At 42.8% G+C, this 17,642-nt stretch overlaps 1 protein-coding gene across 3 annotated transcripts in view; it reads right to left on the bottom strand.

Annotated features, from left to right (window-relative positions):
• C1galt1 (core 1 synthase, glycoprotein-N-acetylgalactosamine 3-beta-galactosyltransferase 1) overlaps positions 1–17,269 on the bottom strand; it is a 37,376-nt gene extending 20,107 nt beyond the window's left edge. For 2 of the 3 annotated variants that reach the window (XM_059257361.1, XM_059257363.1), the window contains exon 1: positions 17,096–17,269. In XM_059257361.1, the coding sequence (XP_059113344.1) occupies positions 17,096–17,102 (7 nt within the window). In that variant the 5' untranslated portion in view covers positions 17,103–17,269. Of the gene's footprint in view, positions 1–12,688; positions 12,762–17,095 lie in introns of all 3 variants that reach the window. The other variant, XM_059257362.1, reaches the window with a different exon arrangement.
• Between the last annotated feature and the right edge of the window lie 373 nt (positions 17,270–17,642).

The following is a 17,642-nucleotide window of genomic DNA, read 5'->3' as shown; positions in this document are numbered from 1 at the left end:
AACCTCTGAAAATGTAAGCAAGACCCCCCCCAAAAAAAATTAAATGTTTTCCTTATAAGAGTTGCCGTGGTCATGGTGTCTCTTCACTGCAATAAAAACCAATAGCTGAGGAGCCCCCATGGTACTGGACCAGGCCCTCTGGATAAGTGAGACAGTTGTTTAGCTTGAACTGTTTAGGGGGGCCCCAGGTAGTGGGACCGGGACCTGTTCCTAGTGCATGAGCTGGCTTTTTGGAACCTAGGGCCTATGCTGAGACACTTTGCACAGCCTTGGTGCAGGGAGGAGGGGCTTGGACCTGCCTCAACTGAATCTACCAGGCTGAGCTGAATCCCCAGGGGAGACCTTGCCATGGAGGTGGAATTGGGGGGTGGATTGGGGGGGGGAAGGCTGGGGAATGGGAGGAGGGAGGACAGGGGAATCTGAGGTTGATATGTAAAATGAATAGAAAATCTCTTAATTAAAAAAAAAAAAACCTAACTAATACAGAAGTTGGTGCCAGGGACTAGGATATTACTGTAATAAGCCTGACCATGTTTTTGTTTGGAGGAATTTGGATTTTGGTACTCTGGGTTCTGAAAGTAGTAGAATGCTTTAAGTACTGCTTAATGGGCCATACTAGTAGGAGCATGGAAGACAGAGGTGCTAAGAGTTATGTTGGGGACTCACTCAGTAGGTTTCAGAGGAGAATTTTAGTATGTTGCCTAGAGATTGTTCTTGTGATATTTTGGTGAAGAAAGTAGCTGCCTTTTGCCCTTGTCCGAAGAGTCTACCTGAGGTTAAAATGAAGAGTTTGGATTAACTGCATCGGCAGAAGAAATCTCAAAATAGTCTAGTACAGACTCTGTTGCATGGATTTTTAGTGGTAACTCTAATGAAGAATTATAATGAAAAGGAGCAAGCTGAGCAGGATAAACTACAAAATGTAAGTTTTGAGAAGAGGGCACTAGGAAGTGGAATGAAGCTAAATCCTGTGTTCAAGGAGATGAACAGATTAAGAAATGGAATAAAGGGAGTGGTGGCCTCAGAGCAAGATCCCACCTAGCTAAATTTCCAACTTGTGAAAAGGAACTGAAGAAAAGCTTAGAGTCGGGTATAGTGGGGCACACCTTTAATCCCAGCACTGGGAAGCAGAGGCCACCTTGGTCCACAGAGCAAGTTTCAGGACAGCCAAGCTCAGGCAGCGATGGACAGAAAGCTGGTGAAGATGTGATTGAACAAGGGGGTCATGTTCCAGCCCCATAAGCAGCAGAACTTGGCAGCTTCAGCCACATGGTTCTGGCTTTAGAGTTAAGGATAGTAGAAATGGGTTATGGAATTTGCCTCCGCGCCTAAAGAAAGCTGCTGAGGCCAAGCATGTGCCAGGGGTGTCCCTGAATGGAGGCAGAGTAGACAGATCATTGTGTGAAGCTGTGAGGTTGAAGCCTGAATTGCCTTGGATAGCCAAGGATGTTAGAGATGCCAGAGTCATGGGATACCTGCTGAGGAGAGCTGCTATCAGCGAGTGGAACCAGCCCAAAAGAAAGAAGTGTGTTGCTGTCAACAAAGCTGAACAGAGCTGGAGATCTGAAGAGCTTTTTGACATTAGACATGGAGCTGCAGAGTGTAAAGTTTGCTCAACTGGTTTTTGGTCTTGCTTTTGTCCAGTATTTCCTCACTATGCTCCCTTCCTTGCGTTTTGGAATGGTAATGTATATCCTGTGCCATTATATGTTGGAAGCACATGATCTGCTTCTTGATTTTGATTTTTACTAGGAGATTACAGTTAAGAGATTGCCATATGTCTCAGAAGAGTCTTTGAAACAAGTTTGAGACTGGTATAGATTATAGGGACTTTTGAAGTTGGACTGAATACTTTATGATATAGCTATAAGCCTTTGGGGGCCAAGGAGTGGAATGTGGTAGTTTGAAAGAAAATGGCCCTTAATGGGCATGGCACTATTAGGAGGTGTGGCCTTGTTAGATGAAGTGTGTCACTTTGGGGGGCAGGCTTTGAAGTCTCTTTTGCTCAAGCTTCCCTTAACGTGACTTTCAGTTTATTTCCTGTTACCTGCAAGATGTAGGACTCTCAGCTACTCCAGCCCCACATCTGCCTGCATGCCACTAAGCTCTCCATCATGTCATGATGATAATGGACTGAACCTTTGAAACTGTAAGTGAGCCACTCCAGTTAAATATTTTCCTTGTAAGAGTTGCCGTGGTCATGGTGTCTCTTCACAGCGATAGAAATCCCTAAATAAGACAATATTAAATATGAAACCAAAGTGAAATACATACTTATCTAAAAAGGCAATTAGCAAAACTGACTCAGGATACAAAACCTAAATATCATAAAGTAATAAAATACATTGTGCGAGAGTCAAATAAACTTGGGTGTTATCCAGTGTGTTCCATTCTGTGGTTTAACAGTTGAGATCTAAAGTTTCATCTGAGTGAAGCATGCCACTATCACAGAGGCCCACCTGGGTCATCTCACATCTATCTCCTCCCTTCTTAAGAATTCCTGTTTGTTTGGAACAGGGTCTCTCACACAGGGCAGGCCAGCCTCAAACTTGCTATGTAGTATAGCTGAGGAGGAATCCTATCTCCACTTCCTAAGTACTGACTGAGATTACAGGCAGGCACTAGCCCTACCCCAAGATTTTCTTTCTTTTTTTCTTCCCTCTTTTAATGAGAACTTGCTATTTCTTTTTCTTTAAATTGTTCAATCCCCTTTCTTACAAGACACTGCTTCTCTGCCAGTACAAACTTCTGGCAAACAGCTGATGTAATTCCTCCACCTATCTGGGATTTTGTCTTTAAAACTTGTTTGACATTTCTATGCCTTAGGAACACATTTCAATCTGTGTCACCTTATTTGCTACTTGGAGCAACTCAAGTAAACTCTCTCTTTACCATTTTGTACTCCAGTTTCTCCTAAGAGTCAACCAAAATATTCTCTGGAAAAACTTTGAAAGAAGTAAGACAAGGAAGGAAACTAAACAAAAGATTCCAAGGGAGGTCACCTGGAGGGCCATTTAACCCAATCCCTCAAGGCAGAACTGGGTGATCACTGCTTGAAATCTGCCTTGGGAAGAAAATGTTCTAGCAACTTCTACAGCAGATACACAGGCAATGCAGCATCAGGCACAGTTAGGGCAGCCACATTCCATGAAAACCAGGAGGAACTAGATGGTGGAAATGAGCACCAGGAGCAGGACAAAGTAAGACTGGCCTTTGGCTTCATCTGCTGCCATGACTTTGAGGTAGGGAAAGTTAAAAACTATTTCCGATTAGTACTGTGGAATTCTCATAGAGTTGGCCAATGACATACTACATTAGATCATCTTACAACTGAGGCTCACTGGTGATTAGGCCCAAGAACATGTCCAGAGATCACAATTTTTAGTACCACTGTAAGTTATGAAGTCAGCTAAGAATTAGCAGACATTTTAGGGAAAGCTCTACGTAACTAATGAAGCTAAGAATCATGCCGAATCCACACAGTTCACAGTAGGAGCAAACCAGTAAGCAGCACCCCTCCATCAGCTCCTGCCTCCAGGTTCCTGCCCTGTTCAAGCTCCTGCCCTGACTGCCTTCAACAATGAACTGTGATATAAAAGTAAACGAAAGAAACCTTTTTCTCTCCAAATTGCTTTTGGTCATGTTTTATCACAGCAATACAAATCCTAACTAAGACAGACACTCAACTTATGATAGAGTTAGAAACTAATAAACCCACTGTAAGTTGAAACTATGAGTAAGGAGAAAATTTATTTAATACCTGATAAATAATACATCATAAAAAGTTGAAAAAACACATTGAATTATTTAAAATCCTGATGCTAGGATGGCTCAGTGGGTAAGTGCTTGCTACACAAGCCAGAGTTCTGAACTATGTCCTCTGGACCTCCACACATGTACCGCAGAAAGTACATACCCATACTCACACATCACACACAAGAGTAATTTTCTTAAATTTCTGTATTATCATTAAACAAAATCCTGATGCGCATTTACCCCCCATGGAGTTATGTTCTGATAAGCCCATCATAAAGACAGTTAGAGGCCATGTGTTCCTACCATAGGGATATAATCACTGGCGAATTTTCTCCTGTCTAAAGACTTCCAGAAAGCAAAATAGAGCATCTTGTCTGCCACAGTTATTGACGATGCTCCTTTTCTCAGGACAGCAGTACAGTCCGTTCTTCAACTTCAGCCAAAGAAGCAAACTACAGTGCTTCAACGTTCTCAACCACTACCTGCCTTGGGTGACTGCAAGCGGCACACCTATTCACGCTCCACACCTGCTATCTAGCCTGAACTTCACACCGCTCTACCTTGTCATCAGGACAATTTCCTACTCCCTTTCTCAACTGAAGTTGAAAACTTTAACCTTTTCTTACTTTTAATGCGCATATGTGGCTTCTCTTTGGCATGCCCACACTGCCCCAGCACCATTCTAACAGTCTGGAGCCATTATTTAATAAACAAAAGCTTGCTTGAACACAAGTACTAGAAAGCTGTGACAGTGGAGCTGATAACCAAGACAGCCACGAAGAGACTCCCAGCAGTGTGTGCAGCATGAACGTCCTGAGATGGTTAAGACTGCTGAGCCTTCCCGGCACCACAGGAGGAACTACAACTGCTGAACTTGCAGACAAGACCGAGCTCTAGTGCCTCTGCCTTCCAGCTTATCTGCACTGCTTCGAAAGCTCATTTTTTCCTCATATTACATCCCAACTACGGTTGCCCCTCCCTCTATCCTCCCCCACACCTCCCCTCCCCCAGATCCACTACTCCTCCATTTCTCTTCAGAAGAGAACAGGTCTCCAGGGATATTAACCCAAACACATTTAAGCCCATTCTTAAAGTTTGCCATGAACTTTTATATGGATGGCTCTAACTCTTTCAAATTTTATACCCTAAACAACCTGTCCCATTTTATCTTATGGACAGATGTGTGGTCATCTTTTAGTATCCTGACACCCATGGCTCCCCCATCACCAAGTTAACTACTCTCCCATGAAGCCGTTCCCCATTCCTCCACTCACAGCTCAATGGCACTCGTGACACAGTATCAGAAGGCTATGCACCTCGCTCTACCATTGAACTATAAACGTCCCGTCTTTGCTAGTGTTGTGGTCACTGTGACATAAACAACACAAAGGAGAGAAATTTGATTTTGATTCCCAGTTTCAACAGACTCAGTCCATAGCCGCTTGGTCCGCTGTACTTGGGCAAAACATCACATCAGTGAGAACAAGCAGCAGAGTCTGTTCTTCCATTTCAGCCAACAGGAAGCACTCACCGTGATTTAACACACCAGAAGCTTCCCAGGAACAGCTAATCTTCCTCTTCACCCCATCAGCTCTGTAGCCACCAGTAGGCTGAAACCCAATTCAGGGCACAGCCATGAAGATTCGGCAGAGTCTTTTGGAAAGGTTTCTCTTCTTCCCTATTTCTATCTTCATGAGAACAAAGTACTCTCATTGGCACTATTTACCAAGATGTCTACCTTCTGAGTCTACCAAATTGCCATATCTACAGACACTTCTTCCCTTTCTACACCCACAGATTCTACTAAGACACTAAGCTTGTAGAGCCTAGGTTAACTTTACCAGTTACGGTGGATGTATCAGTGTCCTTAGATGTTCTCCTACTAAATTAAATATTTGTGTAAGTAAGAAAAAGGTGTAAATTACTGTCGCCATTATCGATGGCGTACTACTGCACCAGAAGCACACACCAGTGCAACTGTAAAAAAAAAAAAAATCACAGATATATATATATATATATATCTGCACACACACACAAAAAAAAAACCAAACAGGTAATTGATAATTTGACCAACTGTGAAGAGTTGGAAACACTTAAAAAGGAACCATTTAAAGACAGCTATTTGTGAAGTGAATCACATTTTTCTATATAGATAATGAGTAATTATATAGAAAATAATTGCAATAGAAAGCAAAAAAAAAAAAAGCTGTAGGTAACAAAGAATAACTATCACTTTAAAAGTACAAGGTCCACATAAAGAGAACTAGAATTCCACTCAAGGGTCAAGAATAAACAAGGAATGAATGGAAAGGCAAGACACTGTTTTTGACATGTCAACAGTCATGGGGAAAGGAAGAGTAGCATTAGGAATCAGTTTTCCCACCCAGACAGTCTACGGATAGAATCTAATGCTAACTAGTTTAGAACTCTAAAAACTATCAAAGGCTGCAAATTTCCTGTGAAAGACTTGGAAGCGATTTCAGCTAATTTCACCTCTTAAAAGCAACTACCCATCTTTCCCTCTACTAGCTCTGCTTGGTAGGTAGCTGTTTGTGGAGCACATATTTGTGGAGCAATTGTTTGAAGGTTATGGGAACAACAGTGGGCAATTAAAAATCTGTCTTTTGAATCCTATGAACTGCTGACTGCTGCTTCTGATCACAAATCCAGACACAGATAGGTGGCCACTGCTGACACACCTCACCTCTCTTGGAAGCCCCTCCATCTGGCTAAGTGACTTCTAGGGGATTTGAAAAGCTGATACTTTCCCTATCCCTTCTTATTTTTTTTCTCCTTCACATCTTTTAGGAACTAGACATTAAGAACTAAGACATTCAAAAGAGCAACTGCATGCACAGGGCAATTACAAAGCCAATTGTAAAACCTCAGAAATACCTTGGTTATATTTATCCGTGACACAAGACAGGCTACAGCCATCAAAAGCAAAACACCAAACACCAGGGAATGTGACAATCTGATTTCATGACCACATTATTAATTGGGGACATGTTTTTTTTGTTTTCAAATAACACAAGGCACACAAGTGAGAAAATATGACTCACTCAAAGCAATGAGGAAGCGAAACCTAACAAACGGTCTCTAAGAGAGTCCTGACAGCGTCTATTACACAACAAGTTTAAAGAGACAGAAAACCTACAAAAGAAACCAAATGGAAAATCGAAAGCTAAAATGCATTGTTAACTAAATGTAAAATTCTACTACAAAGAAGAAGAAAAAAACAAATTTGGGCAAGCAGGAAAAAGAAAGAAACAGCAAGCCAAGAACAGAGCAATTGAAATGACTGAGTCTGGGGAGCTGAACAGAAAAGGTGAACAAACGTGAGTGCACAAGGTCTACAGGACACCATGACGGGAGGCGCCCAATGGGCATCCTGTGAAATCCTACACAGGAGGGAAAGAAGACGCAAAGAACCACCACTAGCAATCCCCACGTTCAACACAAGATTTCAATTCAGCCTCCAAGAGGATAAACACAAAGATTTATACCAACGTGCATTTTAATCAAACTGTGGGCCAAAGAGACAATTTTGAAAGCATGAAGAAGGCCTACAAGTGACTGTCAGGAGATTATCATATTTCTCATCAGAAACTTTGGAGGACAGAAGGTAGTAGGCCGATATATTTAAAGTGCTAAAAAGAAAAAAAATGTCAACCACGAATCCTACATCTGACAAAATTTTTCTTTAAAAGTGAAAGGGAACTTAAGACATTCTTGTGTAAACAAAACCAAAAGCCGTTCATTACTATACACCTGCTCTGCAGGAAATGCAGAATCCTCCAAAAATAGAGTAGACAATAAAAGTAAATAAAAATTAAACACACAGGTAGATAGAAAACCGCATACTATTACAACTTTGGTTTTTTAGCTCTACACTTGGTAATTTTTTGACACACAACACAAAGATGTCATTATGTGGAATGAGTAGTGAACTGGAGGAGTTCTAAAGGAAAGGCATTTTGTATGCTATTGACGTTCAAGGGGTATGGACTCATGCTAGACTACCGCAGCTTAAGGATAGAGTAGAATTCCCCTGATAACCAAAGAAAAGAGCTAACCAACCTACTCAAAGGAAACGAGACAGTAATGCAGTAAAGGGGCTGGAAACAACTTGGAGGAGTCCCTCCTGATTTGTAACTACTTTAACAGAAAATGGATTAAACTCTAACCAAGAGGCAGAGACAGGCAGAATGGATAAACATGATCCAACTATGTCTTATCGATGAGACTAACTTCTGATCCAAAGACAAAGAGGCTGAAAGTAGAAGGACAGAAAAGAGACACTGCATGCAGTCAGTAACTAAGAGGACTGCAAGATAAAAACAATTACGTGTCTAATAAACAGACCACTAAAACATATGGAGCAAAAAATAAGTACAAATATATTTCATGATCATGGACTGTTTATCACTGTTAAGATATGCTGTTGATGTACCGTCAGTATAATTAACAGAGTCAGTAAAATCCCAACAATGTTTTCTACAATAGAAAAATTATAATTTATAAAAATTAATATCTAGATGGACTCATGAAGCCCTACTCAAAACAATACTGAATTTAGCAGCAAAAACAAACAAAGAAACATAAAACATTTTACATCTAAAAACTTTATTAACAGTTTAAAAAAATCAATCCACATAATGAACAAAACACAACTCATATAAATAATTTGCGATTTATGGGGCTTATATTATGTGATGAACCCCTAAAAATCAACTACAACAAAATCAGTCCAACTCAAAATGGACACGTGATTTGAATAGTTCTCCAGAAGACAGACAATAGTCAATAAGCAAATAAAACAATTCCTCATATGTCTATCATTAGTGAAATGCCAGTTCACACTCATGATGATGGCTACTATCTACAATCAGAAGATAACAAGTGTTGGCAAGCAAGTGACGAAACTGGAACCTCTGTGTGGCAGCAGAAATGTAAGAGTGCTGCAGCTGTGGAGCAGTACAGCAGGTCCTCCAAAGCTAAAACTAAGTACCACTGGGTCTGGTGGTACTCGACTTTAATCCCAGCACTGAAGGGTTAGGCAGAGCTCCGTGAGTTCAAGGTCAGTCTGATCTACATATTAAGTTCCAAGCCAGCCAGAGTTACACAGTGAGGCTCTATCTCAAAAAGGAAGGGGGATAACTATCACATGATCCAATAATTCCACTTTGGGGTACATACCCTAAGGACTTGAAAGCAGAGTCCCAAAGAGATATTTTTTCCACTAGTAGTCACGGCAGTATTAAAAATAACTAAAATGGGGTGTGTGTGTGTGTGTGTGTGTGTGTGTGTGTGTGTGTGTGTGTGTGTGTTGGGGGCAGGGGCGACCCACATTATCTACTGACAGATAAATGAATTAGTAAATATACAAGGAATTATTGATCAATCTTTAAAAATGAAGAGAATCCCAATCTGTTACAGATAAAAGGAGGACATTTTGTTTAGTGAAACAAAGCAATCATAGGAAGACAATATATAATTTCACTTAATACTTCAAGTAAAACTCGGTCCCAGGGTAGAACTTTGATTGACGGGGGTTGTGGGGAGGTAGAATAGGACTCCCTGTTCAAATAGTATTAAGTTTCAGCTTCACAGTATGCAGAGCTCTACAGTAAGTGAATAATAATGGGTGCATCACAATATAAATGCAAACACCACTGAACTGTACAATTAAAAATGATTAGGAGTAGCATTTTAGGTATATTTTATCTCAATTAAAAAAATCAGTGTTAAAGATATCAGTTTTCTATGGATCAATCTGTTTATGTAATGTGATCCCAGCCAAAACACAGAAAGAGTTTTAAAAGTTAAATAACTCTAAAAAATATTGTAAAACTTTGGGAAAATGAGAGTGCAAATTTTAATATTTATTTATTTATTTTTAAGATCGCATCACTATTGGCCCTGGCTATCCTGGAACCCAAAATGTAGTCTAAGTAGCCTGGAACTCACAGAAATCTGTCTGACTCTGTCTCATAAGTGCTAGAATGCCTAGCCAAGGAATGGGTAATTCTTGAATGGTGAATGGGTGGAGGGAAACATGCAATGCATATTGCCTTTTAAAACGTCTACATGGAGGTATGGTGGCATACACAAGTAATCCCAGCACTTGGGAGGTGAAGGCAAAGGGATCTAAGAGTTAAAGGCCATCCTAGGATCAGCCTGGGCTACCTAGTCTCAAACACACTTCCACAAATTTCTCACTCTCATAACTAAACCATAAAAAACAATCCAGAGATGTACTGAAATGATTTAACAATTTGATGTCTATAAAAGCATGTCAATTAACAAGAGATTTGCTGAGCAACTCTACAGACTGCCAGAAACCACGCTGTTTGAAATGCCATCATGAGACTGACCCTCACTTCTTGCATGGATGCCTGATCTTCTGCATCCGAAGCAACCTCAATTTCCAACTCGGAGCTTCAGATAAGGGTGTACAGACATAACACTCCACAATTATCTTACCTCCATGGTCTCCAAACACCAGGCCAGATGCTTATTAACCTTTTGACAGCCAGTCTCGATGTGTTTTTAAAACTATGAAGTACTGTAACACTAGAATTCTGCCTCCACACCGCCCTCCTCCCAACCCTCTAGTACTGGTTTCGTCCTCAGTGACATCTGCTCTTTCCCCAGCTGCATAGTCTTCTGCACTGCAGCAAACCCACCACCTCCTCCTGTCGGCCCCAGGCAGACACTGAGGTAGTTTCTACCAGAAGGACTTCATCAGACTGAAATGGTTTGTGAAACAAAACAAGCAAGAACATGTGGAAATGTACTACATAATCCATGCAGCACTTGACATCAAGAAAGGGGTGGCTTATGCAAGGCATGGTATGAAAATAATTAATCCTTTGGAAAGGACAAAAGCAACGGCTGGGGCCTTTTCTAATAATTAACAATTCCCAAATGCTTCTAAGAGTTCAATATTTTAGAATAGACTAGGAGAAAACACCATTTTGCGTATTTGTATGGCGAACTGAGAACTTCCTAAAACTCAGAAGATAGGCCTATGGAGAAACAGTGTATTCAGTGGACAAGTCCTGGAGGCCAAGCAGCTGTCTCAAAGAACTGTTTCTTTATAATACGTTTTAAAATGAGTGTGCAACATAAAGACAAATGATTAACAACATAAAGAAATGAAGAACACAAAAGACTCAGGAAAACCAACACAGTAGTCAAGGCTACTCAATTTCCCCAACGATTAAGGAAAGGTTAAAAAAAAATGAAGAGTGTCTTTCTAAGCTAGCATACTGGCAGAATTTCTACAGCTTATTAATATACAATATTTATTAACTGGAACTATATACTCTTACAACATACTTCTACTGTCTTTTCAAAAATCATTTGGCAATTATCTTAGAAGCTTAACTGAATATACCTTGAACAAGCATTTCACAACCAGAAATTTAACTTATGGGTAACATTCATGGAAGCCTTTCCAGCTATCCATGATACCATATGCTCAGATGTTGGTTCACAGACTATTATTATACTCTGCAGCTGTTAAAAACTGACCTACACGTGTTGATGAGGGCAATGTGCACCTGTGGCTAAACATTTTTAATTGTCAATAGGTGTATTTTGTAAAAATAGAGTATGAAAACAAAACAAGTCAAACAAGAGAGAGTGAAAGGGGACCTCAAAGGACAGAGGGAAGAAAATATAAAAGGAGCACTAGGTTTCATTACCAGCTCTAACCATGCCCTCCTCCTACCCACCCCCAAGCAGCATGGTGGTTCACACCTGTAATCCCCGCATTTGGAAGGTAGAAGGGCCAGAAGTTCAAGGCTGTCCAGACCTACAAGCCCTGGTCTCAGAAAAGGCAAAACCAACACACAGGAATGCCTGTAACTCCTCATCCCTCACCTCATCCCCAGCAGCACTGAAGACATCAGTCCCTCACCTCATCCCCAGCAGCACTGAAGACATCAGTCCCTCACCTCATCCCCAGCAGCACTGAAGACATCAGTCCCTCACCTCATCCCCAGCAGCACTGGAAGTCACTGCAGACATCAGTCCCTCACCTCATCCCCAGCAGCACTACAGTCACTGCAGACATCTACTCCTCTCCACTCTATCATCATCACATATTTCCCCCTATACAACCTCACTCACTTTAACTGTACAGAAGACTTCTTTTTTAAAACAAACTACTGAAGCCAACATAGCACAATGTCATTGTACTTTAAAAATAGTGTGTACACGCACACAGACACACACACACACACACACACACACACACACACACAAATTTCTGTATATGTAAAACAAAAATAAATTTTACTTTTCTGACAGAAATTAAATAAAGTTAGTTGTACTGGCTGGTTGTGTGTGTCAACTTGATACAAGTTAAGAGTCATCAGAGGAAAAAGTCTCAGTTGAGGAAATGCCTCCATGAGATCCAACTATAAGGAAGGCATTTTCTCATTTAGTGATCAATGGGGGAGGGCCCAGCCCATGGTAGGTAGTACCATTCCTAGGCTGGTGGTCCTGGGTTCTACAAGAAGGTGGGTTGAGTAAGCCAGGGGAAGCAAGCCAATTAGCAGCACCCCTCTATGGCCTCTGCATCAGCTCCTGCCTGCAGGTTCCTGCCCTGACTTCCTTCAGTGATCAACAGCAATGCTGAAGTGTAAGCCAAATAAACCCTTTCCTCCCCAACTTGCTTTTTGGCCATGGTGTTTCGTTGCAGCAATGGAAACCCTAACTAAGAGAGTAGTTAATCTAGAGAGTAAAAAATGAAAACTTATTAATCCCCCCATTACATCTCTTGATCCTTTTCAGAATTTTCTAAGACTGAGAATCACATGGACTCAAATACACACTTCCACCATGACCACAGGCAACACATCCAAACTCAACAAGCCCAGAAGTGAGTCCATAACTTCACCCCTTAATCTGCCCATCTTACCTTAAATACTGGTAATTATCTAAGTTATCAGCAATCTTTTCCTCTTCCAGTCAGAATCGTCTGATTATTGAAACTAGAAATTAGGAAAAGAAATTTTATGTGTATATAGGAGGTGTTGAGGATCAAACTGTGGGTCTTAGACATGCTAAGCAGACACTCTACCAGAGACACCCTGGACACACAGACATTTTTAATGTTCCACTTACCCTCATCCATATCCAAGTACCAAGTGTTGCCAGTTTTATTTTCTAATTTTTCTAACCCATCTCTTCTCCTTATCCACTGTCTTACTTCACTCTCCTCTCAATTGTAAGGTACTGAGGTATCGAACCTGTCTTCCTCCATATGTGGCACTTCTGAACTCATCCCTCCTTACCAGAATGACCTCTAACTCAAGCGTGGCCATGCCACTCCATTAAGCCTCACAGAATTCTACAGCCTACAAGTGTAAATTGCACCATCTTTAATTAACATGCCATATAAACCTCTGCTTGATGATTCTGTCCATACTTCCAAATCACCTTTTCACAGACCCATTCAATGATCTTGACTATCAGCAGATTCTTAACTATCCCAATGTAGTCAGCTCCACTGTTCGTCCTGTTACCTGACTAAAATGCCCTCTTCCTTCCACTTGCTGTGTTCTCACCTCAGTGCTTTCAAGTCACATTTTCTTAATCTTGGTACTAAGTGACAGTGTGAGCTGGCTAGTGGCACTGATGTGGTGGCTGTCCTATTAACTCATAAGACGTCTAGAAGCTTCCCAGCCTCTGTTTACTAGACAGCAATAGCATTTCTACTAGTAGTGACAACCAAAAACCTATCTGGACAAGAACCAATGTCCTCCTGGAAGAGTAAACTGGCTTCAGTCAAGAACCACCCCACTAGGAAGGCACAAGGGCTCGGTGAGGACCTGGGTTCAATCCTCCAGAACCCACGGGGAAAAAAGCAAGGTGCAGCAAGGCACATGCCCAGCACCGGGGAAACTGTGCCACTCCACTCCCACCCTCCCAGAGACTTGCTGACCAGCTATTCTAACAGATTTGATGAGCTCCCGGTTCAGTGAGAGATCCTGTCTCAAAGACATGGTGAAGAGCAGCTAAGGAAGACTTCTGATGTTGACCCACACTGGCACAGGCATACATACACACACACACACACACACACACACCCCTGCACTAACCTGTTGGAGCAGTTTCTCATACATACTAAAACACCTTAGAAAGAATATAGAAAGACTAATTGCAACATGGATTATCTTTAAGGAACAGGGTTACTAAGGTAACCAGAGAAGGACAGAAGCTTACTCTTCGCACTCACTGTCTTGTACCTCTTCTAGTTAGCTTCTGGCTCTGCTGCCTCCGCCCTGGTCTGAACTTGGTCTTTCAATTACTGCAACAGCCTTCCAGCCAATACCTCTCTTCCTCCCCTTCTTCAGTCTATTTCTGCTAGCATGCCAGAATGATCCTATCAACTGAAATCAGATCCTGTCACCCATTTTCTCAAAAGCCCCTGCCACCTGCCTAAGCTCATTTAAAAAGCCAAAACCTTAAAATGACCTTTATAGAGCCCTGCCTACTACTGTTTCCCCCGGTGTGTTTTAGCTTTGGACTCCTTGCTCCGTTCCTTAAACACGCAGTCTTCATGCCTGCTGTACGTGCTGCACACCGTCTTCTCTCAGCCATTCATGTGTTCCATTCTCCAGCTCCTCGGGCTCTTTGCTTCACAGGGGTCTTCCCTGGGCATACCTTAGCACTCAGTCTTTGCTTACCTTGCTTACAATCTAAAAACACGGCGTCAGATCAGTCAGCCTATCTGGAAGCCTAGCTACAAGTTTCCAAACCAAGAGATCTGCAGTGAACTTCGAAAATTTGCATTTCTGACAAATTCCTATGAGCTTGAGGCTATGAGCCTGGGGACCCCAGTTTTATCACCAGTGTTGCAGAGCCGCATGGGGGCAGTGCCCTGTGCTAACAGAGGCAGAGGCTGGAGTGATAGAAAAGCCAAAGACAAAAGCTAAGAGTACCACAGCAGATTCTCTAGAACCTCTCTACAGCATAGGCTTGCAGACGCCTTAAATGGCCCAGTTCGTGGTCCTTTGTTTTGGTAGCCTCAGAAAACTAACACAGCAAACAAGAATGCAAATGACTACATGGGGCTGGATATATTTTCAAGTCTGTGGTTAAAATGTGCCTCAGCATTCAGCTTTCATTGTAAAATAACCAGGTTTCCAAACCCAGAATCTCCCAATATTGCCTCCCCAGGCCTGCAAAACACTTCTTACTGCAGGGGCAGGGTAATTTGTTTCCGGCTTCTCCTTGGTTTCTCCCACCTTCTAATGGGATTCCCTGGTTCATAAAGAACACCTTCTTGTTTTCTCACACAGATACTGTCATGAAGCTGAGTATTCTAGCCCCCCGCCCCGGGGGAAGCGGCATTTGAATTAGGTGCAAAAACTTAACCATACTTTGACATTTGTTTCTTACCAGATACACAGATAAAAAGGTTAACTTCACATTTTATGGAGTAAGTCTTGTTTTTCTTTCTCCATTTAAAAGAATAAAAGCAAAGTATAATGACATATGCATATGGACCTCGTTATCTTGCATATTAATTTAAAATTTTAATTTTTAAAAAGACCTTAATCCCACCAGATTTGGTATTAAAAACCCATATCTTTCTTTTAACCTTGATATGATTTTCAACTAGCTGTTTTACAAAAATCCCTTTAAAATATTGTACTGAAAACCCAAAACTTTGGAGTGTAGCAGGCAAATAGCAGCATTAAGGTAACAATTTCTATGTACATTTTATTTATACCCTGTCAGAAAAAGAAAATTCCAAGTAATAATTTCACCACAAGAAGACCTGACTTTACATTACCATGGATTATAAAGTCAAGCTGCATAACACAATCTTCACTTCAGCACCATCAACATACAAGCAGTATACAGCCAACATATGCACAGTGGAGCACTTCTGCATACAATTAGCCAAACATTAACTCATTGTATGTACTCTTAAATAAACTGCTTATAAAATTCTAAATTTTCTTAACATTAAATTTATTCACAATTATAGGTTAGGATGATTTTTTAAAAGCATAACTGGGAAAAAAAAACTTCAAGTAGACAGAAACCACAAAGTATTTGCAAAATGCTTTGTCCTAAGTAAAAAGATACAGGAAAACATAAATTTCAAGAGAATCTTGAGACACTGAGTAGTTCTCCACTAGTCCTGAATTTTAAGTGACTCATACTTGTCTTCCTAAATCGCTGTTTTACTTAACATATGGTGAAAAGAGTTAACTGTTTGGTAACTTGAAACTTTATATTCATTTAAACTGTACAAAAATATATAGCAAGACTGGCAGAAAATAAAATTTATGATATACAATGCTTAGAATACACAATATCATGTGCATAAAGCTCATCTGACATTTATCTGCGAAGAGACTGGAAAACTGTCATCTAAATACCTTCTAAAAACTCAGATTTCCCCTTCCAAACTTACACCAGAATCAAACAACTTGTAATGTGCACAGCACTTTTTCTTGGCATCCAGGCAGAGCTATCTATAGTCTATGCTCAACTTCTAGTAAATTACCATATTTCTGTCCCTTACACGTTGCCTAATTACTCAGTCTGGTGCATAAAAGTTCTAACTTTGTAACTTTTAAATTCAGATTACGTTTTAAGTCGTTATGTACTAAAAGGCAATATCGTGGCATCTATAATGAATTAAAAAAAAGAGAGAGAGAGAGACTGGAAAATAACTTTTTCCAGAATGTGGGGGAACCTTAATATTCCCGCCGCTTGTTTTTAAACACTGAGAGTGGAAGAGGGATAAAAATTAAAAAAATAATAATAATAATCCCCAATTCTCGTTCCTGAAATACAGTCAACCCAAGAGAATATCCAAATTCAAAACAGTCTAGCCACCGTCTAGAAATCCTATCACACTTTGTTACCAGAGGGGAGAAAAAAAATTAAATCCTTGTGCACGCCGCAAGCCCCCTACACACCTGGCTAGTCGACTCAGCCGCAGGGAAACTTGCAACCATGATAAACCAGCGGCAGACAAAGCTCGCCCCAGCCGGCGACAGGGGGGCACTCGGGACCCGGGCGGCCGGAAGGTGCCGGCACCTGAGTGCAGGGCTGGCGGCCGCTGGGCGCGCGGAGGCCGGGGCGGGGCGGCGGAGCAGGACCGCTAGCCGCCGGCCCGCCCCGGGCGCCTCCCGCCCGAGCCGCCGGGCAGAGGAGAGCGCAAGGGCGGCCGCTCGCCCGCCGCCCGAGACACCTGTTTGGCCGCGCTCCCGTCCCCTCGGTCGCCCCGCCGCGGGCAGCCGAGCCCCGGGACCCGCAGCCCTCGGGCGCCTCCGCCCGCCCGCCCGCCCGCCCGCCGTACCTGACATCAGCCGCGGCTCCCTCTCGCCCCTCCCGGCAGGCGGGGAGGAGGACGACCCACGACCCTCGACCTTCGCTGCCCTGGCCGGCCGCAGCACCGGCACGGGCCGCTAGCCAGGGCCGCCCGCGGCCGCCCAGATCATCCCCCGGCGGCGGCGGCGGCGGCGGCGGCCGAGGCGGGCCCGGCGCGCGCTCCCGCCGCTCGCTCCCGCCGCTCGCTCCGCCTCTCCCCGCCGCGCGGCCCGGCCGCGGCCCGCCTACGGCGCAGTCACCACCCAGGGGTCCGGGAGAGCTGGCGTCGCGGCCGCCGCACCAGCCCCAGGGAAGGGCGGGGCCCGGGCGGCGTGGGCGGGGACACGGCGACGTGCGGACGCGGGGATTGGCCGGCCGGCGTTCGCCCCGCCCTCCTGCGGAGGGGGCTGGGAAGTCCTGGCTTGCCTAGAGGCGTGGGTTGAGTTTCAGCCCCTTTCTAGGGAGGTTGGGTGAAGAGTCCCGCGCTCGCCTGTTCTCTCGGGGAAAGCGACGTTAGCAGGGACTGCGAGTAGAGC

This window comes from Peromyscus eremicus, chromosome 3, assembly GCF_949786415.1.
Source record: "Peromyscus eremicus chromosome 3, PerEre_H2_v1, whole genome shotgun sequence".
In the NCBI taxonomy this organism is placed as follows: domain Eukaryota; kingdom Metazoa; phylum Chordata; class Mammalia; order Rodentia; family Cricetidae; genus Peromyscus; species Peromyscus eremicus.
This window is presented reverse-complemented; position numbering and strand designations above follow the sequence as displayed.